The sequence below is a fragment of the Agelaius phoeniceus genome, chromosome 32 (assembly GCF_051311805.1).
Source record: "Agelaius phoeniceus isolate bAgePho1 chromosome 32, bAgePho1.hap1, whole genome shotgun sequence".
NCBI lineage: Eukaryota > Metazoa > Chordata > Aves > Passeriformes > Icteridae > Agelaius > Agelaius phoeniceus.
Window position 1 is genome coordinate 1,981,693 of NC_135296.1, and position 22,985 is coordinate 2,004,677.

The 22,985-nt window shown below is 51.0% G+C and overlaps 1 protein-coding gene across 1 annotated transcript in view; it reads left to right on the forward strand.

Moving 5' to 3' along the window:
- Positions 1 to 22,985, forward strand: part of LOC129133504 (uncharacterized) — a 148,063-nt gene that overhangs the window by 73,757 nt on the left and 51,321 nt on the right. Inside the window, exon 5 of the mRNA XM_077192283.1 lies at positions 5,267 to 6,058. Within this exon, the coding sequence (XP_077048398.1) occupies positions 5,267 to 6,058 (792 nt within the window). The remainder of the gene's footprint in view (positions 1 to 5,266; positions 6,059 to 22,985) is intronic.

Sequence of the window (22,985 nt, forward strand, 5' to 3'; positions counted from 1 at the left end):
ATGCAGGTAGGGATGCTTGGCTCCTCCCCCTGGGTGGGGCATCTCACAATGGGATGATGTAATTTTATCAGTCATGCAGTGAGGCTCAATGGCCCGTTAAAGGAAGATATCTCCCTGAAAAGGAGGACTGTCAATGGGGCTTAATGGCCCATTAACAGAAGATATCTCCCTGGAGGGGTTGTGGAAGAGATAAAGAAAACTGCCCAGTTAACAGAAGATAAGATAACTGCCCCACCTCTACCAGATGGCAATAGAATACACACCCCCACCCACATCTTGCATTTCCAACCTCAGACACTCTCCATTGCTCCCAGTAGCCCAAAGTGTGATCCCAGTTGCTCCCTTTTAACAGCAGTATGATCCCAGTAACCTCCAGTACGATCCAAGTCATGTACCACCATTCCCAGTATGGTCCTAGTATAATCCTAGTTGCTTCCAATCCATCCCAGTATGGTCCCAGCTGCCCTCCAGCTACATCAACACAATCAGTCCCAGTATGATGTCATTTGCTCCCAGCGTGCTCCCAGTTGCTCACAGCAGCTCCCACTCACTCTCAGAATGATCCCAGCCATTCCCAGTATATCCCATTAGCCCCCAACATGGTCTCAATTGGCCCGGCAGGTTCCTACTCACTTCCAAAATGATCCCCGGATGATCCCAGTACAGCCCAGTCCATCCCAGAGATGCCACTCCTGGCATCCCCCAGCCCTCTCTGTGTTCTCCCTTCCCAGATCGCCCAACAGGAGCCCCAGGGGCTGGCAGCCCCCAGCCAGGGTCCCCAACAAGCCCCAGTGTGGATCTGCAGCCCCCAGTTTTCCCAGTTTGCCTCTCCTTCTCCCCGGGCCAGGTTCTCCCAGCTCCCAGCGGGTGGGAGCAGCCGAGAGCCCCGCGCTGCCCATCCCGACCTGTCCCGGCTCCATCCCCGCTCCTGCCGCGGGCTGCGAGGGCTGCAGGACCGGGGCAGGAGGAATGGGATGGTGGAGCAGGGAGGGAGAAGCAGCGGGACAAGGGCTGGAGGGAACAAGAGAAAGAGAAGGAGGCGTGGAGGAGGAGTGGGAGGAAGAGCTGGGATAGAGGAGGAGGAGCGGGAAGTGGAATTGGAGGGACCACACGCTCCAGCCCTCGCTGTGTCCGCAGCCCTCCCGGCCCCTGGGGCATTTCCCCCCCATATCTCAGGTGACCGCAGAGGGGGAGCTCACCCAGATATCCTGGGGGCTCTGTGGCAGGGTATTTTTAGGGAGACCAGGGGTATTTTGGAGTTCAAAGGACTCCAAAGTGAAGCCGCAAATGCCCACTGGGGAGATTTTGGGGGTGTCCCGGGAGGTTGTTTTTTCACAGGGGAGGGCAGGAGAGGGGAGAACACTGGGACACCGAAGTGTGCAGCCCAGAGAGAGGAGACTGCCAGGATTCAGCCCGGAGAGGGGAACACCCTGGCGAGGGGGAAGCCCTGGAGCTCCCCACAGCCTGGAGCAGAGTCAGGGGAAACAGGAGCGCTGGGACCCCAAGAGCCCCGGAATTGCTAAGGGGAGCCCAGAGAGGGGGAGCCGGGGAATCCCCTGGGGGCTGCGGGGAAGCCCCAGCATCACAGAGAAGGGGGAGCCCCAGAAGCCCAAGGTCAGAAGAGCAGAGAGGGGGGACCCTGGGGATTCCTGTGACAGCCTGGAGAGCGTGGGGACTCTGGAGAGGAGAACCCTCAATACAGGCAGAATCCCCAGAAGTCCAAAGTGGAGAGACCCGAGAGGGGCTATTGATGGGGAGCTCTTTTTTGGAATAATCATGAGACATTCAAGTCTTGGAAGGCTTAGTGACGGTATTTCTGAGGGTTTTACCAACTCAATTTTTGTGGTCTGGAGGTTTTTTTGGGCAGAATCTTGGTGGTCTGGAGATTTTTATGGCACAAAATATCTGGTGACTTCTAGAGATGGGTTGGGGCTGGAGGAATGCCCAACAAAAGGCTCTCATACCTTCTTTTTCTCTTGGAAATAGGATTTCTCATTTCAAAACCTCAGCCCAGTCTCTGGGCCCTGTCTCTGGGAACACCAACTGTTGATTAATTTTATCAGTCATGCAGTGAGGGTCAATGGCCCATTAACAGAAGATATCTCCCTGAAAGGGAGGATTGTCAATGGGGCTCAATGGCCCATTAACAGAAGATATGTCCCTGGAGGGATGATGGGATGTGGAAAAGATAAAAATAAACTGCCCCACCTGGTTTTAACAGCTTGCCCATTAATAGAGAATATCTGCCCTGGAGTTAGGAGGGATGGGTCATGGAAGTGATAAAGAACACTGCTCCACCTGGTTTCAACAGATGGTGATAAAATACATACTGCTGGTTACATCTTGCATTGCAACATAAGACAAGATGGACATGGACCAGGGGTTGATGCCAGGCACGGTGGACACCAGAACAGGGGTGACACAGAGACACTGGGGACATGGACCAGAGGGTGACAACAGGCAGCAGGGACACCGTATTGAGGTGACACCAGCGGGTGTTCCCACAGACAGGGCCCACAGACTGCTCTGAGGTTTGGAAATGAGAAATCCTATTTCCAAGAGAAAACAGGCCTCTGGGACTCCCCCTTCTCTGTGCTGCTGGGGGTTCCCCACAGCCCCTGGGGGTTCTCCGGCTCCCCCTCTCTGGGCTCCCCCTTAGCAATTCCGGGGCTCTTGGGGTCCCAGCGCTCCCGTTTCCCCTGACTCTGCTCCAGACTGTGGGGAGCTCCAGGGCTTCCCCCTCACCAGGGTGTTCCCCTCTCCGGGCTGAATCCTGGCGGTCTCCTCTCTCTGGGCTGCACACTTCGGTGTCCCAGTGTTCTCCCCTCTCCTGCCCTCCCCTGTGAAAAAACAACCTCCCGGGACACCCCCAAAATCTCCCCAGTGGGCATTTGCGGCTTCACTTTGGAGTCCTTTGAGCTCCAAAATACCCCTGGTCTCCCTAAAAATACCCTGCCACAGAGCCCCCAGGATATCTGGGTAAGCTCCCCCTCTGCGGTCACCTGAGATATGGGGGGGAAATGCCCCAGGGGCCGGGAGGGCTGCGGACACAGCGAGGGCTGGAGCATATGGTCCCTCCAATTCCACTTCCCGCTCCTCCTCCTCTATCCCAGCTCTTCCTCCCACTCCTCCTCCACGCCTCCTTCTCTTTCTCTTGTTCCCTCCAGCCCTTGTCCCGCTGTTTCTCCCTCCCTGCTCCACCATCCCATTCCTCCTGCCCCGGTCCCGCAGCCCTCGCAGCCCGCGGCAGGAGCGGGGATGGAGCCGGGACAGGTCGGGATGGGCAGCGCGGGGCTCTCAGCTGCTCCCACCCGCTGGGAGCTGGGAGAACCTGGCCCGGGGAGAAGGAGAGGCAAACTGGGAAAACTGGGGGCTGCAGATCCACACTGGGGCTTGTTGGGGACCCTGGCTGGGGGCTGCCAGCCCCTGGGGCTCCTGTTGGGCGATCTGGGAAGGGAGAACACAGAGAGGGCTGGGGGATGCCAGGAGTGGCATCTCTGGGATGGACTGGGCTGTACTGGGATCATCCGGGGATCATTTTGGAAGTGAGTAGGAACCTGCCGGGCCAATTGAGACCATGTTGGGGGCTAATGGGATATACTGGGAATGGCTGGGATCATTCTGAGAGTGAGTGGGAGCTGCTGTGAGCAACTGGGAGCATGCTGTGAGCAACTGGGAGCACGCTGGGAGCAAATGACATCATACTGGGACTGATTGTGTTGATGTAGCTGGAGGGCAGCTGGGACCATACTGGGATGGATTGGAAGCAACTAGGATTATACTAGGACCATACTGGGAATGGTGGTACATGACTTGGATCGTACTGGAGGTTACTGGGATCATACTGCTGTTAAAAGGGAGCAACTGGGATCACACTTTGGGCTACTGGGAGCAATGGAGAGTGTCTGAGGTTGGAAATGCAAGATGTGGGTGGGGGTGTGTATTCTATTGCCATCTGGTAGAGGTGGGGCAGTTATCTTATCTTCTGTTAACTGGGCAGTTTTCTTTATCTCTTCCACAACCCCTCCAGGGAGATATCTTCTGTTAATGGGCCATTAAGCCCCATTGACAGTCCTCCTTTTCAGGGAGATATCTTCCTTTAACGGGCCATTGAGCCTCACTGCATGACTGATAAAATTACATCATCCCATTGTGAGATGCCCCACCCAGGGGGAGGAGCCAAGCATCCCTACCTGCATATAATCAGAGATTTGGAACACCACAGTCAGGCTTTTCCCACTGGATTCCCAGAGGAGCAGCTTTTCTTCTCCACTGGATTCACCGAGGAAGACCAGACCTATCTACACCACCACTGGACCTTTGGAGGAAAACTATACCCTTCTGCAGGATCACTGCTTCAACAGAACCACCTCTGTCACACCAGGAGGACGGCAGCCACCATTTAATTGGAGTGCAACAAACACCCTGACTAACAGGGTGTCAGGTTGGATTCTGACTCTGTCAGTGGTTTTTTTTTTTTGTACTACTGCATTTTTATTTTATTTTTCCTAGCAAAGATCTGTTATTCCTATTTCCATATCTTTCCCTGAGTGCCCCTTAATTTCAAAATTATAGGAATTTGGAGGGAGGGGGTTTCCATTTTCAATTTTAAGGGAGGCTCTGCCTTCCTTAGCAGACACCTGGTTTTCAAACCAAGACAGGCAGCGGGACCATCAAACCCAACACACTCAGCCAGCCCTTGTTTTCCCCCAAACCAGGATTTCCCATTCCCAAACCTTGGCCCGATGCAGGAGGAGGAGGCTATAAGGAAGAGGAAGATGGCCCAGGAGCCCCAGGCAGGGGAGGAGGAAGTCAGTGCCCCTTTCCCCCTCTCTCCTGCTCCATCTCCCAGCCCAGCACGGCCCCCGGCTGCAGGACAACCCTGCTGCCAAAGCTGTCCTGCTGGGGACGCACTGGGGGCATCTCCTTGCCCTTCCCTGTGGCACAGAGGCAAATCCCATCCTCTCCTTGTCCTTCCTCCCCCAGACCAGGAGCTGAGGATGGAGAGCAGGGAGGCTGAGTCACCACAGCAGAACCTTGGGTATGAGGCTGTTTTGAGCGGTTCCAGAGCACAGGAATCCGATGGGGCGGAAAAGCCCCAGAGATCCCTCACGAGGAGGGGCTGCAAATGCAGATCACGAGGATCTGAGGAGGAAAGACCCACCCTGGGCCGGGGAGGTGGCTGGAGCTCAGAGCTGGGGGTCCATGAGCAGCTTCAGCGTAAGGAGAAACCCCACAAGTGCTTGCAATGTGGGAAGAGCTTTAGCCAGAGATCCCACCTGCTGTGCCACATGAGAATCCACACGGGGGAGAGGCCCTATATATGTGAGGAGTGTGGGAAGAGCTTCAGCCAGAGATTCAACTTGACTGTCCACCTGAGGAGCCACACCCAGGAGAGGCCTTACAAGTGTGGGGAGTGTGAGAAGAGCTTCAGCCGGACATGCCACCTGATTGTCCACATGAGGAGGCACACCAGGGAGAGGCCCTACCAGTGTGATAAATGCAGAAAGGGGTTTCAGACTAGCTCTGATCTCCTCAGGCACCAGCGCACTCACACAGAGGAGAGACTCTTCCTCTGCCCTGACTGTGGGAAAGGCTTCAAGCACAACTCCTCCCTTGTCAGCCACCAGTGCATGCACACGCGGGAGAGGCCCTATGAGTGTCCTGAGTGTGGGAAGAGATTCACCCAGAAGTCGAACCTGATTATCCACAAGAGGATCCACACTGGCGAGAGGCCCTATGAGTGTGGGCAGTGTGGGAAGAGCTTCTGCCAGCGCTCCCACGTGATCTACCACCTGAGGAGCCACGCAGGGGAGAAGCCCTATGAATGTGATGAATGTGGGAAGAGGTTTCAGAGCAGCTCTCATCTTGTCACGCACCAGCGCATTCACACGGACGAGCGGCCCTTTCGCTGCCCTGACTGTGGGAAGGGCTTCAGGGACAACTCCACCCTCGTGACCCACCAGCGCATCCACACCGGGGAGAGGCCCTATGAGTGTCCAGAGTGTGGGAAGAGCTTCTCACAGAGCTCTATCTTGAGCAGACACCAGCAGAGCCAGCACTAAGGAAGCCCTGCGAGTGCCCCGCATGCAGGGAGAGTTTCCTGTGCTCCTCCAGCTCCATCCCCCATGGGATCCACACTGGATGATCCCCAGTGAGCGCTGGTGGGCAGAGCCCTGGTGATCCATGGTGCCGGTGATCCATGTTGGGAAGACACCTGGCTGGGGGGCTCCGCATCCTCATGGCTCCCCATGGGCACCTGCACACATCCTCAGACCAACACCAAATCCATTATGGAGAGCAGATTTGTTGACCTCTGACCTCAGAAAAATCTCACTTTTTTGCATTTTCTGCTGTCATCAAGCAACACTTGATGACCTTGCAGGTCGTTTCCCACATAAATCCATCGTTTTAATTCTGTCTGGCCCACGGGCATCTTCCACAGCCAAAGGGGAAAAGACTGGGGCAAACCCCATGATTTTGGGGACGATGGGGTAGAAGCCCATCCAATAAAGTTTCTTCCCACCAACCCAAGCATGTGCATACTCTGTTTGCAGGACACATAAATCCTTTTGTTTTGATCGTGAAACGAAAATGTTTCCCTTTGAAAGCCCAGAAACTGGGGTAGAAATAAAGGTGTTGAACCAAGGCATAGATGGGGACCTGTGGGGGACAATGACATGGATGGGGACATGGGGGGAAATGGCCATGGATGGGGATGTGGGGAACACGGATGGGGACACCAACTGGGACATCATCAATGCCACCACCTGTGCCACCACAGTGCCACCAGTACTGTCATCTCAGCCATGGCCAAGCGCTGTCCAATGCAGTTCCTGCCACCCTATCTCCACTGTCACCACTGAGGTGTCCCAGCTGAATGTCCCCCCTCTACCAGGGCAGGATGGGAACTTGTTCAGCTGCTGACAAGTGGCCCAGAGGTGAGTGACAGCTCCCAGGGTGTCCCAAGGCCATTGTGCTCTGGGGACCCCAAGCACTCCTTGACACAGGCTGGAGAAAAGGCAAGGGTCAGTGTCACCCACGGGGTCCTGTGGCCCCATGCTTGTTGTCACCGGAGGCGTCCTGGTGGCAGCGTCCCCACAGGTGTGGCAACATTGTGCCCCGATGAATGTCCTGGTGGCATCGTGTCCCCTCCCCTTCATATGTCCCTATCCCCTGCTGTGTCTCCCTGTGACCCCTCTGTGCGTCCCTGTCCTGCCCCATGTCTCCCTGTCTCCCATGTGAGTCCCTGTCCCCATCTCCCCTATGTGTCCCTGTCCCCTTCCATGTGTCACCCTCCCTGCTCCTATGTCTCTGTCCCCTGCCAACCAGCAGGTCCAAATTCTCTGAGGTCCCGGGGCTGCGTCTTTCAGGGTGTCCCTGTGTCCTGCAGGCCCCGTGGCCCTCAAGGTGTCACCGTGTCCCTCAGGATGTTCCCATGGCTGCTCCTGGCACTGAGCATCTGTGCCCATCCTGGCACAGGTAGGGCCGTGCCACGACACGTGTGACACCCTGTGACATCCCACGACAAGCACCCTTTGTCCTCTGATTTTGGGTCCTCCCACCTCCATTTTGGGTCCATTCACCCTGTTGTGGGTACTTTACCCCTTTTTTGTGTCTATTCCCCAGTACTTTGCATCCCTTACCCCCAGGTCTGGATAGTTTCTCTTCTTTCTGTCATTTTCTCCCAATTTTGGGCATCCTCCTTGACTTTGGCACATTTTTTGTGCATCTCCCCCTCCAGCCCCCTCCCCACTCCTTAATCCCTCTCAACTCCTATCCCCTTTCCCTCTAGGCATGTCCCTGGATGTGGTCCCAGATGTCTCCCCACAGCTCATCACCATCCTGGACACCCTTGAGTCCCTTGCCGGGGACTGTGCATCTCCTCTTGCAGCAGATCCAAAGCTGGCCCAGCTTCCAGGGGACTCCAGTGGCACTGGAGCTCAGGGTGGGTGGCCTGGTGGGGTTGCTGGGAGGGGGTTTGGGGTCATCTTGTGACTGACCGTGGGTCTTGTCCACTCTGCAGTGAGCAGTGGCCCCAGCCAGAGAGTCTGGTGTCTTGGTTTTGAAAGACAGGAGTCTGCTATGGAAGGCAGGAGGCCCCCTGAAATGGAAAATGTAAACCCTCCCCACCCCTCAGAATTGCTATAAATTTTAAATTAAGGGACTCTCAGGCAAAAAGCATGGGAGTAGGAAATAACAGTTTTTTAACAGGGAAGAAAATAAACAATAAAATAAACAATGCAGTGCACTAGAACAACACTGACCGAGTCAGAACTCAACCTGACACCCTGTGGGTCAGGGTGTTGGTAGTAGTCCAATTGGAAATGTGGCTGCAGTCCTCCTGCAGTGTCAGGTGTGGTTCTGCTGCAGCAGGGATCCTGTAGTAAAGGTGTAGTCTTCCTATGAAGATCCGGTGGAAGAAGAGGCAGCTGCTCTTCTTCTGGGAAATCCAGTGGAGAAGTCGTGCAGTTATTCCAGGATGTCCAGATTATATCTGTGTAGCAATGCTTGGCTCCTCCCTCTGGGCGGAGCATCTCACAAGGGGATGCTACAGTTCTTATCAGTCATGCAGTGACATTCAATGGCCTCTTATCAGCAGATGTCCCCTCGGAGGGGTGATTGTGATCATTCAGAGAGAGAGAGATAAGGAAACTGCCCACTTGACAAAAGACAACTGCCATACAGATGGTAATAGAATACATCTTGCCTTGCAGTCTGGGACACCTGGGATGGATGGCGGCAGGAGAGGTTGGACACTGGTCCAGATGGACACCAGAGCCATGGATGCCAGCTGGATTCTGGTCTGGATAGCTCCTGGTCCTGCAGCCTCACAGCCTGGGCAGCTCCCAGCCCAGATGGCCTCCAGCCTGGCCACACTCTGGCCCACACCACTGCCTTACCAGCCCATCCCAGTAGCACCAACCCCAAAACCCCCAAAAATAAACCCAATTGCGGAACAGCACTGCAGGTGGTGCCTGCAGAGCAAGGAGGAAACTGAGGCATAGATTGGGGGGTGACTATGCGGTGATGGGAGGGGACTTCACAACCCACCCTGGAGACCCCAAAATGAGCACCCACCCCCCAAACTGTCATAACAGCCTCCTGGGCCCCCCAGCTGTCACACTGGGGCCACTTCAGCAGTCACTATGACCTTGCAGTCCCTCCGAGGGGTGACCCGCAGCGTCCCCCTGGTGTCACAGCTGCGTCCCTAGTGGGAGAAGCGGCATCAAACCCAGAGGAGGAGGAGGTGAGGGTGTGACTGAAACTCCTGCCTAGTCACATGGAGAAGCTGTGACAGGAACCGGGGCTGAGCAAGGGCGCAGCAGCAGAGGTGCCACGGGGACAGGGGGTGGGACACGTGGGCAGTCCCCAGGTCCGCATGGTCCCTTTGGGGGATGCTGTGGCCGGGGCAGTGCGGGGGTTGCAGGGTCACGCAACATCCTCGGGGTGATGCGGGAAAGGGTGGAAGTAGCCAGCTGGGACCCCAAAAATGTTGTCAACCCCATGCTGTAGGATGTGGGCCCCCCCACTTTGGGGCGCTGGAAAGGATCAAATAGTTGGGTGGCGGTGACAAAAAGCACACGTGCCACCTCGGGGATGGCACAGAGAGAGGGTCCTGTGATGTCACCAAGCCCCCCTCGCTGAGGGGTTACAGCACTGGGTTACACCCCAGGGTTACAAAGGGGAGGGTCAGGGATGTCTCCAAGGGAAGGGGGGAGCAGGGCGGGGAGGGGAAGCATGGTCGGGGCACAACAGAAGCGCCTCTGCGCAGTCCCGCCTGCGCCCACGGTACGGGGGTGACAGGGTGTGGGAAATGTATTTGTAGAGAATTCTCAAAGCCTGACAGAAGCCTCACATACAATGCTCCAAATGACAGATCTGAAGACCAGGCTGAGGCTTTGCCTCAGGCTGGTCTGAGGAAAGGAAGGCATTTCCCACCATCTCCCAAGAGATGACAACCTATTATCCCAGGGGCACGATGTGAGCTGGCAACTTTCAAATTAATACATTTTTTAAAAGACTTTTGCCATGAATGCATTCTCAAAGGAGTTACTAGTACTTCACAACAAAGACAAGACTTTTTAATTATAGGCAAGGACAGAGATAGAATTCTTTGACTTTCAGTTTTTCTAGCTGTCATTTCAGCAAATTGTAATGAAGAACTCTTGCTTAAAATGCTCCAATGGTAATTCAAGCAATACCAACAATAGCTATTGATATTGCATTACCAGTGAATATAAGTGAACCAATTGTATGCTGAGAAATGCCTTTTGAGAGTTTCAGCCCAGTGCCTAATGTCCTTTGAATGAAACATGTTGACAATGAACAGCCTGAGCTGATGTGCAGTCTAACACACCTTTGTAGAACAGTTTGTATTACTGGTGTGCAAGATGCAGCGGCAGACGTCACTGTGATTTCTTATGCATTTTAGCCGAGCAATTGGAATTTGGGGACACCCATGCATACTCTCACAAGAATTAGATAAGCTGCCTTGTGTCTATAAAATCAATTCATAATTACGGTTACCAAAAGAAAGACAGCAACCATCCATCCATTCCTTCATGGTGCAGAAGCCCACCACAGAATGGGGGAGAGATGTGTTGTCCCAGGGGGAGCGAAGATAGAAATAGGTTTTTGATAGAAACCACAACAATGCCTACCACACTGAAGTTGTCATCGAAAACCAATCAGCCCATTTGGATTGATCAATGGCCTCTTGAACCAAAAATAAAAAAATAAAAATTGAATGCCCTAAAAAAATTAGTAAGTGAACAGCTACAAAAATGCCACATCAAGTCTACAAACAGTTCCTAGAATTCCGTAGTTTTTATCATTCATAAGAAGATTTCTGATTCCTAAAGATTGCTCCATGACCTAAAGATCAACAAAATCATAGAACACATAAGACAATTGTAACCTAGACTTTATTCTCTTTCAATGATTCCAAGAGACTGGCCTCTTGTTGTCATCAACTTAAAAGATTTTTTTTTAACATTCCACTGCATCCAGAAGATGCTCCTTGATTTACCTTTTCAGTTCCAACCATCAATAGAGAACAACCAATACATAAGTATCATTAGACAGTTTTGCAACCATGTACGAAAAACTCACTTACTATTTATTAGTATTTCACAGTGAGAGCTTTGTCTCCAGCCCAACAAAAACACCCATGATCAAGAATTTAACACTACATGAATGACTTACTCATTGCAGCACCAACTCAAAAATAAATAGAACAGACTCAAGACAGTGTTATCACTGAAGTTTGAAATGCTACACTAAAAATTTCAACATCAAAAATACAAGAAATCTCACCCTAGAAATATTTTAGACAGAAGATAACAGAACAAGCAATCAAACCACAAAAAAATGCAACTTAGAACCAATGTCAACACCATACAAGATTCACAACGGCTTTTAGGAGAGATCAATTAGGTCAGATCTGTTTTAAGAATTACAAATTATGAGCTTACTACACTTCTTAACCTATTAGGAAGAGACTATAACATCAAATCTTCAAGAACTTTGACATCTGAAGCTCAAAAAACCCTTTAAAAGCTCACTAATGCTCTTAAAAAAGACAAACACATTGTTGTACTACAGAAAAACCCTTTCCCCTCACACTATTAAGAGAAAACATGAAACTTTATAGTCTCATACTTTGGTGAGACGCTTTTAAGAAAAATCTTTTGTTAATAATAAAGTGAGTTTTTCTTCCTTTCAGGTCTCCAAAACCAGTTTTTACAATTATAGAGATGACAGCTCAAATTTTAATTAGAGCCAGACGGAGATTACTAACTACGGCAAGCCAAGACTTTGTAATTATCTAACTCTAAAACAATCTTACAATATAAGAAAATGCAAAAACAATGCAAAGAAAGTCCAAGTCCGAACAGCTGAGTTTCAGGAAAAGTCCATGGAATGAAGATGGTCCTCTTTGACATCTCTGAAAGTCCTTTTTGGTTCTGAAACAGGCTTGCAGAATCCTGAAACAACAAATTGCTAAAGAAAAATCCACCAATAGTTATCAAAAATCCATTGACAGTCATCAAACAATTTCAGACAATTTTTAGAAAATATCTGGAATGTCTTGGCCACAGCCCTTTATTGAACCATTTGGGCTGAGGCTAAGTTTTTGGCTCTTCAATGCTTTTGAGCTGCTACTAGCTCTTTCAACTCTTTCCTGGTTATTTTTTGTGGAAAAGCAGCAGCAGCAGAGAGGCCTGAGAGGCCTTGGGGAACCCTGGCCCTCTTGGAAGGATCAGGAACTCCAGACCTGGCCCACAGAATGATGGCCAGGGTCCTGACGGGGGAAGCAGAGCCCCCAAACCCAACATCTGGCTGGGCGGTGGCCCTGGCCCAGGTTACCGAGCCAAACAGCCCAGGCCTGGCCCACAAGGCGGGCTCTGTGTTCTCACAACCTGGCACCCTGCTGCCAATGCAATGGCAGAATGAGTGACCAAACGCTTCCTTCCCCCCGAACCACTGACCCATACTGGCAGTGGGGGAATAGAAGCTGTCCCGAGAATCTTCATCTCGGATCTGGGGATGTTTTTTCCCCACAGCAAGCGAGTGATGGTCGCTTTCCACTGTTTCCCCTGCCTCTGCAATGCAAATGCAAAAGGTGTTCCCGTTTCCTGCCCCACGGCACCACGCCAAACCCCTCTGGGCTGGGGACCAGAGGCAGAACTTTTGGGAGCCAGCTCCCCCACGCCGCTGGGGTGAGCCAGGGATGGCAGGCACCCCAACCCCCAAGGGGGAACCACCGACCAAACACCCACCGGCCCGCCAAAAATGGTGAGTTTGAGAGCAGGCAGCCGGGCTGTGCCCGCAATCAGCTGCTGAGCCACGCCTCCCCCACGGAGGGACAGGCTGGCCCCTGGAGCCTCAGTCCCATCCGCTGCCACAGGGGCAGAGGGCTCGGGACGGTCCGAACTCAGATATGCCGCCGGTTCCAGGGCAGCCTCTGATTCAGACAAAGAGGACCAAGTCCCCAAAAGTGGCAGAACTGCCGGGGGGGGCATTGGGGGCAGCCGGGGTGCAAGAGGTGTGCAGGAAAGTGTCTTATTCGGCTCTGGGAGCAGCAGGAGGAGTGAGATAGGAAGAGGTTACAGGACTGGGAATGGGGACAGGGATCAGGAATATGGGACCTGGATTGGGAATGGGACTGGAAAACAAGAAAAAACCAGATAGGGACTAGGAATTAGATCAATAATGGGGACAGGGACTGGGAATGGGACAGGGAATATGGGACTATCCTGGGTTGTAAGATGTTTGTCTTCCATTTCCCATCTGTCCGAGGTGGAGCAGTTATCTTCTGTTAATTGGGCAGTTTACTTTATCTCTTCCACAACCCATCCTCCCTCCAGGGAAATGTTAATGGCCCCTCTTCTGTTAATGGCCCATTGAGCCTGACTGACAAAATTGCATCACTCCATTGTGACATGCTCCACCCAGGGAGAGGAGCCAAACATTCCTACCTAAATACAGTCTGAAATTTGGAACACCAGACCAGAATAGCCTTTTCCCATTGGATTCCCAGAGGAAGACCAGGCCCATCAACAGTATCACCAGACCTTCAGGGTGAAAACTGCACTCTTCTACAGGATCACTGCTTCAAGTGGACCGTATCTGTCGCTCCAGGAGGACTGCAGCCACCATTTAATCAGACTGCTACCAACACCCTGACAAAAAGGGTGTCAGTTCATATTCTGACTCTGTCAGTGGTTTGTGGTTTTTTTTGTACTATTACAGTTATATTTTTAATTTTCCTAGTAAAGAACTGTTCTTTTTATTCCCACATCTTTGCCTGAGAACCCCTTACATTCAAAATCATAATAATTTGGAGGGAGGGCGTTTACATTTTCCATCTAAGAAAGGTTCCTGCCTTCCTTAGCAGACACCTGTCTTTTCAAACCAAGACAGATTTTGGTGTACACCATGGGGCCCAAGTGCATTTAGAGAAAAAAGGGGGAAAAGGAGTAACAGTTCTTGAGTAACCTAATTTTTGTGTGCTGATATAGAAACCTCGTTAAGTGTCACCATGTGGTCTACCTTACCCTGGTTTGGGTGGCATGTGGTTGTGGCTATATTTCTCTCATTTGCAGGCTCTTGTCTAAAACTGAATCCTATAAGTAAGGCTTCTGTGGCTGTTATCTGGTTTGCTTTATGGGTTAATAAGGTGAGGAATTAATGGATTTTTAACTTCCTCTAGAAGGCAGGCACCTAGATTCAAAGCTACCACACCCTAACAGTATGGTTTTGGGCTTACTTTAATAATGGTACCTACTGTAAAGAAATGACACATTGCTACACTGGGTAAACCCTGAGTGTGTGGCATTGATGGTCACCTCACAAGTGACCACAGAAGTGGATTCTAGCCAGGAGCTGAAGAACTGAGGATCCTGAATTTGGACAGAGTTCACAGCCAAGGCTGACCACAAAGAGAACCTTTTGAAAAGCCTCCAGAGAAGATGTCTGGAAAGCTTTGCAGCCCAGAACAGCCTGCTGAAGCCAAGAGGACACTGTCACAAGGTACTGTTAACTCTTCCCTTTCTGATGGCTGCCCTTCACACAATGTGGGCTGGGATGTGGCAGAGAGTGCCTACGGAGGCAGAGGTTCCATTCTCCCCCTTAGAGGAGAAACTTATCGCCCTCTGGCAAAAATGGGGTCATGAGGACAGAGTTCCTATGGTGAAGAGACATTTCTATGAGTTTTTCCGATGGGCAAAGTTCCATGGATTTTTCACGGATGTGCTCTATGCCCTTGATATATACATATGGGAATGCATGGAATCCATTTTCAAAGATGCTCTGGACAGGGGACTTGGATTTCCCCAGATTTATCCATCATTCAGAACTCTCTTCCCAGTTTTGAAATGGAAAGGAGCTTCACTTCAGTGGATTGCCGACTGCAGAGGTCAAGCTCCCTTCCCGCTGGACCCGGAAGGAGAGGACCCTGTCCAGGAACACGAACGGCTGGTTCCCAGCCCCCCTGAATCGCGGGGGGGTGAGGCTTTGCCCACAGCCGAGGAAAAGTTTTTTTCTGCACCTTTGGAACAGGCTCAAACGGAGCCACTTTTTCCCCCCCTCATTGCCCTCAGGGGGGATCAAAATCAGCTCAATGGGTACCACCCAGGCCGGTGCCACAGGCCCTACCCCGGCCAGCCCCACGGACCCCACCCTGGCCAGCCCCCCAGACCCCACCCTGGCCAGTCCCATGGACCCCGCCCCAGCCAGCGCCGCATTCATTCCATAGAACTAAAAAATTACTGTTTAAAACTAGAACTCTACTTTAGGATATATCACTTCATGGCTCTTTCTCACTGCTCTTCCTCAGTTATACATGGGCTCCATCCTTGGTGAACCATCAAAATACTTCATCAGAGCTTTAGTTACAATGTTTCATGAGAAAAGTACTCTGATTGAGAGGTCTGATGAACACAAAGGAAGAGGAAACATGAGTGGCTAAGCAGCATTTGTGATGAAATACTACATCAACATTTTCCAAATGTTGATGGTATGGATATTTTTTCTAGCCACTGGGAAACGTATTTTCTTCAGTAAATACACATTTTCCTGTCAAATTCTAGTTACAAACAAACAAATTTTGCCAGCTCAAACTGCAGAACAGTTTGGCAGAACACCTTGCTTGTTGCCTGACACTTTGCATCTCTGTATTACTTTCATTCCATAGAACTAAATGTTTCACTTGGGCAGAGACTTCCAGCTAAAAAGGTTAATCAAATATGGGGAACAGATTGCAGGAAAACAGAATGGATGTGTCAGCCATACACAATGAAATTCTGTGTTAAAATCTGCTAGGACTACTGACAGCAGTGTCTCCATCCTTATTCAGTGTAATTTAGCACACATTGCCTATGGTGACTTCAGTGATACAGATGCTTGTATAAAGACCTCATTAAATTTAGGATGTTTAAGGTAACTTTTTGCTGTATGGAAACACCTCCCATAATGGGTTCCAAAAGGATGCTGAGTTTATTGTATTTTGAAAAAAGACACCTCAGAAGTGGAGGTTATGAACACATCATCTGAAAATTATGGGACTTTCTTGCTCCTAAAATAAAAAAAACCCTCATTTTTACATACTGAGTTTAGAACAAGACATCATTCTACAGTGCCTTGAGTCTAGATTGCAAATAAAAGGAAATTATTTCCCTTGGTGTATATATTTAATAAATCAAACTGTATAAACAGAATTGCTAATGGAGATCCCCAGGCCTGAAGAATTCACAAACAACAAGCTGAACAGAGAATAGTGTTTGAAAGTGACTTTATTTTCCCCTGAAAAAGGTTAGCTGAAGAACACTAACATCACTCTCCATTAATCAGTAGTTTTAAACACCATGGGGAAATGACAGTTGCCTTCCAAGCTCCTGACTTTACAGCTTTCCTGGCATCCTGTGGACTCCTGCTGCAACCATCCCCCACACAGCTTTGCTCAGCTCATAGGAGTTCATTGTTTTATTCTAGCTTATCACATTCATTTTTGTCCACTGTTAATATTGTAGAAATGAACTAGGTGGTCCCTCAGGAGACTGTGCATGCCAGGTTACAGAAAAACCTGTAATATTTTTATACATTACTGCCCCAAATAATGTTTTCTTTTTGTTTTGTTTTTAATTATATTTTATTTTTACTTTATTTTGGTTTATTTTCAAGTGCAATTTTACTGTGCAACCCACTGTGTGATAACCTGGGGTAAGATTGTACATTTTAACTCTCCAGCATCTCTTTTTTCCTTAACAAAGGCAGTCCTTCTGAATCAGGTAGGTTAGTTTATTTTCTTAGCCAAAGGAAAATATCACCTAACTTTTCAGGCAAAACCTACTGCAACTTTGGACTGCAGAAGGTCATTTAATCAGACTTACCTCACAAAGAACACAGGTGCCAACTGATAGGAAAACATGCCCTGGAACTTCTGACAGCCTCTCCTTCACATAAGAACCTAAAGACTCCTTTCCTTCACTATTGTGTCTGCATTTACCCTGTCACATAAAACCAGAGGAAAGAGACACACTCCTTTTTGGGGTTTTTGGCTGGGGGTTTGTTTTTATTTGTTTGTTGGTCTGTTAATGATTTATAATTATTGATAATTTTGTAATGTAAATCTATTTTTAGTTGGCCTTGACATACAGAAGGATGTGAGAAGGGATCACAAATGTGATTGTCTGTCACAGTGAAGTCAGTCCCTGTCATCAGTAAGGTCAGGAAATTACTGGGTTTCCACATGTCCAGGGCCATTTGGTAACAGAAAGAGTCCTCTGCCTGCTTATGAAACTCTGTTGCCTGATATTTTGATCTTAACAATTGACATCACATAATGCTGATCCTTCTCTTCCTGTCTGAAGGATCTACTCCCAAGCCCATACAGCCAGTGAGACAGTTATTTTAAGGATGTGGATAGGAATTGTACCTGGCTCTAAAGGATAGCAGACAGCCTTTGCTAGCTCAGCACTGTGAGCCATATGCCAAAACTATAAGATTAGACTTTTTTACAGATGTCCAACCCTTGCTCTGTGAGCAAAAAGAGGTTCAATGTTTATGATACAAGGACATCAAGGTTCAAACACAATTTTAAAGAAATTCTAAAGTTGTACACAAATTAGAAAAATAAAAATATTATAGAGAGGAGACTCACTAAGTTTTCCAAAACAAGCATATAGGAGAAATTACCATGACATAGTGTGGCTGCAGGCAGTTCAGAAAGTGCTGAGTGTGTTGAATGAGACAAATTTTTCATAAATATAATTTTGAGGAGAATTATGTTTCATTTTCTTGGAAGAAAAGAGAAGCATCCATTTTCTACAGTTATTTTCCACCTAATTTCTGCCAAAAATGTGCCCTGGCTACCTACATGTCTCATTTGATGATCTTGATATCATCATGTTGTTGAACTCTTATGTCACTTTTTCCTGATTATGAGGTAGAAGACATCTTTTACAAAAGAAGCGGTTTTTTTCTGTTCAGCTGTAGAGAGATTTTAAAGACATTACTTTCTTCCAAGTCTGAGCTGTTGTTAAAGAGGTCTGTCAATAAAGCAATTTTGTAGTGATTCCTACTGGTTTACTGCTGCAGATGGTTTGTGCTCTCGCAATATTTTCAGTCTGGTTTCATCTACTCAAACCCTTTGAAATGCCAAAATGAAACTCTTAGAGCCCAGCTTTTCTATTCCTTACAACTTGAATGTGATTCTTTAACAGTTGGGTATCTATTACAATTATCTTAATAGTGTAACATACCAAAAAAAAAAAATTGGTCAATCATTTTTTTCACCAATCATCTCCACCTACCGAAAGAGGAGAAGGAGAGAAAAAAGAAATAAATCTCATGCAATTTGTGTGTAAAGACAAGGGAAAAAACCAAACAAATCCTGTCATAGTTTAACCAACAAACTCCAACCCAAATATCATCATATTCCATATTGTTTGATGGAAATAATATTGTCTACTAAACTGAACTACATTGAGGGTTAATGAGAAGATTGATTTTTATCTAATAATCCAGAATATTTTCCATCAAGATGTGGCAGTCAGTTCTGAATAGATTCTTAACCTATTAGAGAGAATGAATTAGAGGAAGGGAAAGAAAGAAGTCTCTGCATATTGTCACCTGCCTGGAAAATATGCATCCATATATTATAGATTATCTGCAAAAATCATTCCAACTTCTGTGTTGTGTGCAGGTCATGCACAACCTCTCTAGGAATCCAGAAAGAACTAAGTAGGAGGGACTTTGGCATCTTTTGTAAAATGCTTGAAGTTTGAATTCTTTGGACTGAGAGTTTTGGCCAGAGCCTCCATTTCTAAGCCTCAGGTGAATGAAGAAAAGCTTCCAAACAACCAAAGCAGGATGTTTTTCAGGGATTGCAGGCAGACAGTCATGCTCCTGTACCTTTAATCCTCTATTTCAGCCTTTTTGTTTTTCCTGCAGTTTTACTTACTCATAGAAAAAAACTATACACAATTCCAGTAGATTTTTGAGGATTCCCATTGAAATAAAAAGTTTTTAAAAACTACAGTTCCAACCTGAAAATTATGTATTTTGTTGTACACACTTTAAATGTATGTAATAAAGAAATGCTAATACTAATTTCCTGACTTCTGTTAAATGGCAGAGATGAATGTTACAAGGTGCCAGTTATCAGAACTCTTAAAAACCAGTGTCATGGAATGCTTTGGGATGGAAAGGATCTAAGAGATCATCAAGTTCCGGGATGGGATGCGATGGGATGCGATGGGATGCGATGGGATGTGATGGGACGAGGCCAGCTGCAGGCACCGGCCCTGCGGCCCAGCTCCGCCACTCACTGTCCTGCAGCGCCTGCAACATCTCCAGCCCTGAAGGCTGCTGTGCTGGGGCAGCTGCAGGGCCTTTGCATTTCTTTGTCTGATTCCTCGCTTGTGGGGAGAGCAGAGCCGCCGGAAGCGCGCCCAGCGTGCAGGCACTGCCCGACAGCGCTGCGGCCGCTGGGACGGTGGCGCCCCCGAGTCCCAGCCACTCCGCTGCCGCTGCTGCTTCATTTGCTTTTAGGCACAGACAAAGCTCACTGCTAGGCCACCATGGTCTCTGCTCCTGCCCTCTTCCTGTCCCTGGGTAGGGATAGAGCATTGCTGTGCTTTCAGGAGGCTCTTGGTGGAAACTTGCGGCATTGCAAGCTCCTTTGCCCTGGCTGGATGCTTGCACTGGAATCCCTCACAGCTGGCTTCAGAGCACACTCCAGTTGGCTCTTCTAAAACCAGGCTCCTTTTCCCCTTCAGTGTGCTGGACACGGCCTTGAAGTCCACGCTGCTGTGCAACTGGAGCAGCGGGACAGGGACCTTTGCAGCCTGAGCTGCCCTTCTTCCTCTCTGTCTGTGCACGGAACACAGCGGGGAGGAGAAGGGCAGCAGGGCCCTGCGTGTCCCCGGGCTCAGGTTTTGCGCCGCTTCAGCTCCACAGAGATGCGGGTCAAGTGAAAAACCCAACCAGTTTATAGGGAAAAGCAAAGCCAAGGGGTCAGCTGGGAGGTAAAAAAGGGCATGGGCAGGGCCTGAGGGCGGCAGGGAAGGAGCTGCCAACAGGGAGGGAGCCTGCAAGAGCTGCTGGAGCTTGGCACAGGCTCAGCTGGGAGCAGCCAGAGCTGTGCCTGGAGCTGCAGCTGGTCCCTTCTGCCCTGCAGGTGGTCCCATCTTGGATGGGAACTGGAAATCTCTGAGGGAGGCCGCTCCAGGTGATGCAGGAGACAAAGGAAGTTCTGCAGATCTTCTTTGGAATTTGATGGGAATCCATAGGCTCATGCAAGATGGGCTCTCATCTTCCCTGAGGGCTTGAAGAGCTGCAAGAGAGAGGAACAGAGCCACGGTCAGAGGCCAGATTGAGGGAATGCAAGGAAAGTCTCCTGCCAGGGCCATCTTGCCATGGCCAGGAGGGAGCGGGAGACAAAGGCCAGAGAGCTGGCAGGCAGCTCAGCCAGGCAGCGCTGGCCATCAGGCTCACCTCCAGCAAGAAGGCCACAGCAGGCAGATGCCAGCGGGGCTGCTTCCCCACCAGCAGGCTGAGCAGGTGCGAGGCCATGTGGGGACACAAGGGGCTCAAGGCAGAGCGCATCTCCCTGGCAGGGGAAAAAGGCACCAAGGCCCTGAGCCGGGCGGGCAAACCTCTCCCAGGAGTGACTCACACAGGTCCCATCTTTGCCCAGCACTCTGCAAGGGGACACGGGCCCCTTGGGAGGCGGCTGCTGCTGGGCATCCTCCTCTGACAGCCCTTTGCAGTCTGCTGGGCCCTCCCTCGGTGACAAGGCCCTCTTGCTTACAAGCCCAGCAACTGCATGGGGCACTCCGGGCACGGGGCACAAATGCTGGCGGTGGCGGCGGGGAGTAGGGGATCTCACCTGGCCAGCAGGCCCGCTGCATAGTGCTGGGTGTGGGCACAGAGCAGGGTGTCCCAGAGCTGCTTGTGCTCCAGAGCCAGCAGGTTCTTGCCAAAGCCCACTTGGGAGAGCAGAGCCTTCATGCTCTGCACTGCAAACCTGTGTGCCGAGCAAAGGCCGGGTCACTCTGGGAGCTCTGGCCCTGGCCGCAAGGGAGTGGGAAGGACAGGCTGACTGGCACCTGTTGGGCTGGCTGGCAAGGCCGTGTTCCTCCCAGCACGCTCTCCAGAAGCTCTGGCTTTCCACATCCTCTGCCCTCTGCTCTGTGGTGATGAAAATTCGCAAGAGCAGAGCCACAAGCAGGTGGGGAGAATGAAGGAGTATTGCATAGTGCCACTCGGGCATGTATGCAATCCTCCACAGCACCAGAGTTGCCTGCAAGAGACAAAGCAGCCCGAGGCAGCGCTCAGCGCCGAGGTGTCCATGAGGCAGGGTGTGGTAGGTAAGGGACAGGCGTTCGGAAGATTTCGGGCTGTAACGGAAAATTACAGGACTCCTTCTGCCCCTCTCCCCAGAGATAAGGATCACCCTTGGAATGTAGCCAAACAGGTAGCCCCCCTAACCTATAGATGCCAGTAACTTTCCACTCCATACTAACCATAGAAAGTATAGCCAAACCCCTTTCTGACGTAGAGAAACCCCTTAGTCCATAAATACCCTTGAGACCCCTCAATAAACGCCTTTAACTGTCCACCACATTGGTGTTAGCGTCCGTTACTGGCCCCAAGGGATCCCAGGAGGGGATCGCCGTGCTGGACTCTGAAACCAGGTCACCGCTGCCTTCCCAAGAAGGCAACAGCAGGGCCCCAGGGGAGAGGCAGGGCCAGCAGCCAGCCTGCTGCCCCTAGCCCAGCTTTCAGCCCAGGCAGGGAGCTGCAGGCTGGGGAGAGCATGGAGAGCTTCTGAGAAGGCCACCTGGAGGGCCAGCATAGGCCAGCTCCAGAAACTCACAGCCAGGGCAGACGGCCTGGTTGTCCCCGCTGCAGAGGAAGCCGCCGTACGCTGGCTGCTCCTCTATGGTAGGGAGCAGCGCTGGAAGCACCTCCTCCACGGCTACTGCTGACGTGCCCATGGCTCTCCACATCAGCGCCGCCGCTCTGTGGGACCAGAGCTGTGCGTCAGTACCGTGCCCCGTGCAGCTGCAGGGGGCCAGGAGGGAGCATGGCAGCAGGCTCAGGAAACAGAGGGGCCCCAGGGTGCCGCTGCTCTCCGCCTGTCTGGCAGAGCCCGCTGGACAGGCTGTACAGGGCCAGGGGTCCTACGGGCCGGTGAGCACCGAGCTCTCCAGGCACTTGTGCCCCGTACCCGTCACACGTTGGGGCACAGCGCAGGAGGCTCATCACCACGTGGCCCGGGTGTTCTTCAGTCAGGCTGACAATGGCCATTTGCAGCCCGGCGTCCACAGACTCACAGGACGTGAGTCTCTGCAGCATGGCTCTCACCGCGGCTTGCACCTGCAGGAAGCAGCATGGGGAAGACTTGGAGTGCCGTCCAAGGCAGCAAGTGGCCCAGCTTCCCCCAAGAAGTGCTTGCCTTCCCAGCCCAGTGTGATGGGGCGGAGGGGGCCCAGCGGACATGGCTTGAGGGGCCACGTCATCCTGGGAGGCCTTGGGCCCTGGCCCCAGGCTGCTGCGCAGAATAAAAACCCTTCTGCAAAAACTCCAGACTGGGTCCAGGACTCACAGGCAGCGTGGGCATGGCCTCAGTCTCTGCGATGGCCTGAGTGATGGTGCTGCTGGTGGCCATGCCCTCCATTAGGGCCATGTCAGCCTCCTCGCAAGCCTCATCAGTTTCCCAGTCTGAGCTGGCGGCCAGGTCAGAGGACGCTGTGCTGGCAGCAGCCTCTGCCCGCAGCTGGCCGGGCCTGGAGTCGGGCTCGGCCGTGCCCTCGGGTGCGGGGCCACCGCTCTTTGTGCGCCGATGCTGCAGCAACCTCCGCAGTGTCTGCAGCAGAAGGAAGGGCGGCAAGAGAGGGACCTTCCATGGTCTGCTCCAAGCGTGGGGCCCTGCCGAGCAGTGCCGGCAGGCCCGGCCCAGGTGGGGATGGCCG